Raw genomic sequence first — 7,280 nt, forward strand, 5'->3', positions numbered from 1 at the left:
ATCACAACTGCAGCTGAAATCAGCAAAATCAATTTACACTCAAAAACCTTTCAGTGAATAAATGAGCTGAACATCAGGAACATTTATAGATTTAATCTGATATTTATAGATTTTAATCTGATATTTATAGATTTAATCTGATATTTATAGATTTAATCTGATATTTATAGATTTAATCTGATATTTATAGATTTTAATCTGATATTTATAGATTTTAATCTGATATTTATAAATTTAATCTGATATTTATAGATTTTAATCTGATATTTATAGATTTAATCTGATATTTGTAGATTTTAATCTGATATTTATAGATTTAATCTGATATTTATAGATTTTAATCTGATATTTATAAATTTAATCTGATATTTATAGATTTTAATCTGATATTTATAGATTTAATCTGATATTTATAGATTTTAATCTGATATTTATAGATTTAATCTGATATTTATAGATTTAATCTGATATTTATAGATTTAATCTGATATTTATAGATTTTAATCTGATATTTATAGATTTTAATCTGATATTTATAAATTTAATCTGATATTTATAGATTTTAATCTGATATTTATAGATTTAATCTGATATTTGTAGATTTTAATCTGATATTTATAGATTTAATCTGATATTTATAGATTTTAATCTGATATTTATAGATTTAATCTGATATTTGTAGATTTTAATCTGATATTTATAGATTTAATCTGATATTTATAGATTTTAATCTATTCTTCAACCATCAGATTGGAGCAAAGTGTTATCCTATCCATTTAGTTTCTTTATAAATGTGGACGCTATCATTAGCGTTAGCTGCTATATGTTAGCATTCAGATGCTATTTTAGCCTAGCTTAGCTTCTTATAGGCTAACTGCTTTTAGCACAACTTGGAAACATCAGCAGTCTATTCCAGCGTCCAATCAGATGGTTTGAAGCAGAAATGACCCGGAGAAGCCGCTTCCATTAGCGGCTGTGCGTTGGATTTACGGTCGTACCAGAAACTAATGAAAACGAAGGTTCCACGTTGGGACAGTGAAGGTCAGCAGCGCCGCTGGATCGGGTCGGGTTGGACCTTCACTGCTGCAGCACTGAAGGTTTTCTGAATCATTTATGCTCAGAAAATAAAAGCCTTCAAGTCGAGATGCAGCGAAACTCCGTCTTCCTGCTGAGACTGAAAGGTTGATGCAGTGCATTGTGGGATTAGTAGTTGTCATGGTAGCCTCCTGACGGGCAGAACCGGGCTGGCTCTGACCGACCCGGTTCTGAATGAGTCGTCTGTTTGGCTCAGGTTGAGAAGCCGAGCTTCATGTGTTTTATCTGCGGTGAGCAACTGAGGTATTTAAGAGCTGCAGATTATCGAGGTTATCACAGATTACCAGGAGCTGCTCCTGTAATCCCAGCTGGATTTCTGTTCAGGACCCGTTTCAGCTGCTTCCACCTCAGTGCAGCGTAATCCCAGCTGGGATTATCGCTCCGCTGCGGTGCTTTCAGGTACAGCCGTAATCCCTGAAAACAGCAGCGTTTGTTCCTGTTCAGCAGATTATTCAGCCTGCAGTGGCTGGATGTCAACTGCATGAGCTCAGAGGTCCCTGGTGACGCTGACCCGATCTGACCCGATCTGATCCGATTCGACCCGATCCGGTCCGATCTGACCCAATCCGATCCGATCTGACCGATCTGATCCGATTCGACCCAACCCGGTCCGATCTGACCCAATCCGATCCGATCTGACCGATCTGATCCGATTCGACCCAACCCGGTCCGATCTGACCCAATCCGATCCGATCTGACCGATCTGATCCGATTCGACCCGATCAGGTCCGATCCAACCCGGTCCGACCCGACCCGATCTGACCCGACCCGACCCAACCCGGTCCGATCTGATCCGATTCGACCCAATCCGATCCGATCTGACCGATCTGATCCGATTCGACCCAACCCGGTCCGATCTGACCCGGTCCGATCCGACCGGATCTGACCCGATCTGATCCGATTCGACCCAACCCGGTCCGATCTGACCCAATCCGATCCAACCCGGTCCGATACGACCCGATCTGATCCGATTCGACCCAACCCGATCCGATCTGACCGATCTGATCCGATTCGACCCAACCCGGTCCGATCTGACCCAATCCGATCCGATCTGACCCGGTCCGATCTGATCCGATTCGACCCGATCCGATCCGAAAGAAACGGCCCTACAGGAATAATCTGGACTGAGATTTTAATCCCACCAACAGGAGGAGCTGCTGCTGCTCAGCCGTCGCCTCGTAGCTCAGAGTTTAAACGCTTTACTTTCTCATCTTAGGAACTTAAAATATTTTCTCTGATTTGTTCAAATGGCATAAAGGTCGACATTTCAACCTTCCAGGAGGTTTTGCTACTTATTTAAATGAGAAGATATTTTGGTTCTAATGAGGCAAAGATAAATCTCTTACACAGAAACATTTGCATTTAGAAGAAGCTAACTGGCTAACCAGCTAACAGCTAACCAGCTAACAACTAACAGCTAACAGGTAACCAGCTAGCTTCTTCATCCTCTCATTTTCTCTTTTGAACCAGAAACTTCCCGATCCTGGGTTTTTCCTGCTCATTTCCTCCAGGCGGCCATCTTCTGCGAACAGTCTGCAGAACCGGTGTTACTCAGAACTGAAGCAGAACCGGGACTGAAGGCTCACCGATCCGGATGAATCCGTCCTCGGTCCGATGGTACCTCGGCTTCTTCTCCCTGCCGTCCGTCAGCGCCTCCTTCTCAGCCTGAATATTCTGGGAAACACAAGCAGAACTTTAGATCCAGGTCCATGTTTTGGTCCAGACCTCGTTTTTCTTTGGGCCTCATATTTCTAAACTCCGGGTTTTCATCTGACATTTCAGGTGTCAGCGGAATGAATCTGGTCTGGTTTGACCTTCTGGACTCACGTCGAACGGCAGAACCTCCACTGACGTGTTGAACAGTTTGTCTCCTGGATGCTCGATGTTTCCGCTCCGGAGGAAGAACCTGAAAACAACAGACAGCTGTAACTCCAGACAGGAAGTTCCTCCCCGCGCCGCGCCGTACCGACCTCTCGATGCGGACGGGCGTGAAGAAGCGGATCCGGATGAAGTCGCCGGCCACGGGCGTGAAGGCCCAGAAGAAGTCCTCTCCGGCGTAGGCCTTCTCCAGGGTGAAGTGCTGGTAGGTCTTCAGGCTGGTGGTCACCTCCGCCTGCGGGTTGGCGTGACCCTTATGCAGCGTCTGCTTCCCAAAGTCCTTGTCCTGGAGAAGAGGCAGGATGATGAAGACCGACGCTTAAACAGAAAACTCTCCGAACTGTGAAAATCTGTCAACTGTGGATGCTACCACCAACATTAGCTTTAGCATGTTCACTTCTCAGCCATTTTTCAAGATGGCTGCCGTTTTTGAGGCTTTTAAACCAGCTATTGCCATAAAATGTTCCCCATTTTGGATGAACTTCATGTCGCATCAGGTTTTCCATTTTGGTCATCACATTTACGCAACTTTAACGTGATAAAAAGCAACAGAATCAGAATCTGAGGACTTTGCTGTTAGCAAGCAACAGACCATAAAGCAGAAGAGAGATGGGCGTCTCAATGGTTAGCATTAGCTTCTGATCACTTTTTGTGTTTAGTGGTTTAACGTTAGCATTTGCAAATATTTTTAAGCTTAGCAGTTTAGTGTTCACAAATTTTTTGTGTTTTTTGACTTAGTATCACTAAGTGTTTTGCCGTTTAGCGATAGATATGCTAACGCTAAACACTTAGTGAATTAGCAGTTAGTGAAGCTAACTTTTTGGCTAGGTGTTCCCACCACTGGTAATAGCTACCTTAATCTAAAGCCAGGGTTTCCCCCAGTGTATTATAAGCCTGGCGGCCCGCCATGCTTTACTAGCCCCCCTACCAGGCTGAGCTTTGCTTGTTTTTGTTTTCAGGAAAAGAAAAAAGAAAAATTGTTTCATTTTTTTCCTTTAAGCCAGATTGAAAGCGTCTCTGTTGTTCTGAGCGTTTCACTGGCAGAGCAGATTTATTCCTAAAAGATGAATTTATAGTTTATGCTTTTAACGCCGGCAGAGCGGACCAACCACACCGCTGGCGCCTGAACACGTTGCCTCTGCGTTGAAACAGCTTGATCTCTGAAGTTTACCTCAGTGCGGATCAGGCGCTCCTCCTTTCACTCAAACTGGACTCAGGCTGACCTGTATGGATATTTACATCAACCCCCTGTGAGGAATTACGTTTCTTTGGAGAACTCTGCATCACGGTAGGAGTCTAGACCCGCCTCGTTAGCTCTGGTTGTGCAGCTATATGTGAACCGCAGGAATAACTTACAGTCGCTTTTGAAGGAGCGCTGAGAATGATTTATCTTTATGAACAAAGAATGATGTGGAGCGTTTCCATCCCAACTCGCTGCCCACCGTGTGGCGCTGTCTGCCCTGTAAAGTTCATGTCTGTGTCCCGGTTGGTCGGAGCGTTAGCGGCTAACAAACCAGCGCTAACCTCATCATGCTGGTTCAACCCGGTCAGGAGCTTTCGTGCTAATTTTTGCGCTCATTACAACCTTAGCAGAACCTCATCACAACTTCAGCAGAACCTCAGCAGAACCTCAATAGAACCTGAGATCGACTTTTAGTTTTTAAAGGTTTTTTTGGTATAGCAGCATTTCAGCAACAAGGCAATTCAAAGTGCTTTGCTGTGGCCGTTATTTGACGGAGCTCGGACAGGAAAGAGAGAGGGAAGACATGCGGCACCAGGCTGGGAATCGAACCAGCGACAGACAGAGGCCTCCTGATGTGGGTCTGAACCGCCACAGCACCCAGAACTTTTACTAAAAAGTAAATAATAAAATGTATTGTGCACATCTTGTGTTATTACACTGCGACAGACTGGCCACCTGTCCAGGTGAGCCCGTCTGTCGCCCAGAAGGTTGGCTGGAGGATCCAGAACCTCCCGACCCACTGGGGACAAGCGTGTTAGAAAATAGATGTATTCCTGGACAATGGTGTCAAAACAGCAACATTATCGTTTATTGTAATAAACTGGGGCGATTTGTCGTCCAGGATACTTTATTTTGTAGAAACGTTTTGAATCGTTCCAGCTGGATTCATACCAACAAATTATTTATTTTCTCATTTATTTTTAGTTTTGCGGTGAGAAAAGTAGTGAAGCCTGAACACAGGAACTCGTCGTCCATCAGGTGTTTCTGAGGCGTTTCAGCAACACATTCAGGCTTCTCCAGCTGAATGAGGTCCAGACTTGGACTAGGCCACTGTATAACCGTCAGTCTGTCCTGCTGCAGAAGTGACAGCTGAAGGTCGCAGCAGGAAATGATCCAGATTTCTGTGCACAGGGAGAGACGGTACCTTCAGCTTCTGGATCTTCCCGGCCAGAGACGAGTGAGTGCCGACGTGCTGGAAGAGCGACGGCTTGAATCGGATCCTCAGGTTGGCTTTCTGCCGGTCGCAGTGTTTCTGATGGAGACAACAGGCAACATGGCTGATCTTCAGGGTTTCTGTTCGTTCTTGGAAAATGATCGATTCAAGAAGAAAAGGAGAAAACGCTGCGCTTTGGACTCACTGCGTCTTTCTCCGGATTGCACACTTTGACCCACATGATGTGGTCGAGCAGCCAGTCGATGGGCTTGTCCTTATAGAACATCAGCATAAACTCCACGATCAGCGACAGATCCAGAGACTTGAACATTTTACCTGCATGGAGACAGAAACACCTGAACTGAGAGACAATCGGCTGCCACTAAAAACAAAGTTACTTAACACACTTGCAGCAGAAATGTAATGTTTCTGCATAGTTAGCATCATAACACCGATAACTGATCTCATGTTACACTTCCTGTTCAGCTTTCAACAGGAAACATTAGCGATGATGTTAGCATACTAAGGCTATGTTAGCATGTCTGAATATTTCACGATTAGCTTTGGACATTAATGCTAGGCTGTGTAAGGTTTACTAAAGCTAACAGCCTCATTGTAGTTGATTTGGAATCAATATGAAACATTTTGAAAGCCATTGTTATTCATCTGAAAGTTATCTGTGGCCATTAGCAGGCTAACAGTGATGCTAACATTAGAATGATAATGCTAATGTGTAAGCAGGTCTTAATATCACAATAATTATCTATGGATTCATAATGTTAGCTTGATTTATGGGTTTAGGCCGCAGTCCATTTTACAAAACAAGATAAAAACAATTGGCTGTAGTTATTAGCATGTTAGCGTTAGCTCAAACAGCACCGCGTTGTGCATTACTTTACACCAACGTTGTCTCCATTTTGCTTCTATAATGGGGCAAATTTTTACTTTGTGGAGAATAAAACTGAAAATCTCAATTATTATTTGTGAACTTTAGCATGTTAAGCTAACATTAGCTCAGCATGCTAATGTCATTAAGTCTGAAAATCACAATATTTAACCATAGAGAAGGGAAATGGATTCTACGGAGGTCCAAAAGGGAAACCGAGTGAAAAAATTATAAACTTTCTCATGTGGCCCAGATACACTGTTGGGCATGAAAATGTTTATTTTTAATATTTTTTCCTTTTAGGGGCTCAGCAGGAATCAGGTCGATCCGGTTGCTGATTTATCGATGGTAATTTTTTAAAGCAGCCAGAGTTGCAGAAACTCCTGGACGGATCCGACGGCCAGAACCTGAAAATGCTTCCTGAACCAAATCGACACGTTTTAGCTTTTTAGAGCCTCTGACTGGGAGGGCGCAGCATTTCCTGCAGCAGGACTCAGAGCCGCTCTGAACACGAAAGGTCACGAAAGGTCAGAGCGTGAGCAGCTCCGCCCCCGGACCGGGCCGGCTCCGGGCCTCGGCTGGGCCTGCCTGATCCGGGTGGACGTGTCGGCCTCCGGAGGGCCGCAGGAGCGCCGATGAGATGAAACCGCAGCTAAACTTAGCAAACATGAGCAGCTGAACGGGAGCGAGCGGCCCGGCAGCTTCCCCTCCGTCTGACTGGATTCAGAGAGTCAGCCGGACCCTGAAGAGTTTATTAAAGCCGCCGGCGCCGTGCAGGCGACCCGAGGTCAGGCTGCAAACACGAGGCCAGCGCCGCGGACCGCATGGAGCACGGGAAGAACAGGAGGAACAGGAAAAACACGGGAAGAACAGGAAGAACGGGAAAAACACAGGACGAACAGGAAAAACGGGAAAATGCAGGAAGAACAGGAAAAACGGGAAAATGCAGGAAGAACAGGAAAAATGGGAAGAGCAGGAAAAACACAGGAAGAACAGGAAAAATGGGAAGAGCAGGAAAAACACAG

At 44.7% G+C, this 7,280-nt stretch overlaps 1 protein-coding gene across 2 annotated transcripts in view; it reads right to left on the reverse strand.

Annotated features, from left to right (window-relative positions):
* Window positions 1–7,280, reverse strand: part of mgat4b (alpha-1,3-mannosyl-glycoprotein 4-beta-N-acetylglucosaminyltransferase B) — a 56,946-nt gene that overhangs the window by 3,112 nt on the left and 46,554 nt on the right. For both annotated transcript variants that reach the window (XR_014089501.1, XM_081611956.1), the window contains exons 9-13: window positions 5,575–5,705; window positions 5,361–5,468; window positions 3,066–3,259; window positions 2,923–3,001; window positions 2,682–2,769 (exon numbers count right to left, since the gene is read on the reverse strand). Coding sequence is in view for 1 of the 2 variants with exons in the window: in XM_081611956.1 (XP_081468082.1) it covers window positions 2,682–2,769; window positions 2,923–3,001; window positions 3,066–3,259; window positions 5,361–5,468; window positions 5,575–5,705 (600 nt within the window). In the remaining variant the exon portion in view is untranslated. The remainder of the gene's footprint in view (window positions 1–2,681; window positions 2,770–2,922; window positions 3,002–3,065; window positions 3,260–5,360; window positions 5,469–5,574; window positions 5,706–7,280) is intronic.

Source organism: Poecilia reticulata, chromosome 10, assembly GCF_904066995.2.
Source record: "Poecilia reticulata chromosome 10, P_reticulata-male-v2, whole genome shotgun sequence".
Lineage (NCBI taxonomy): Eukaryota > Metazoa > Chordata > Actinopteri > Cyprinodontiformes > Poeciliidae > Poecilia > Poecilia reticulata.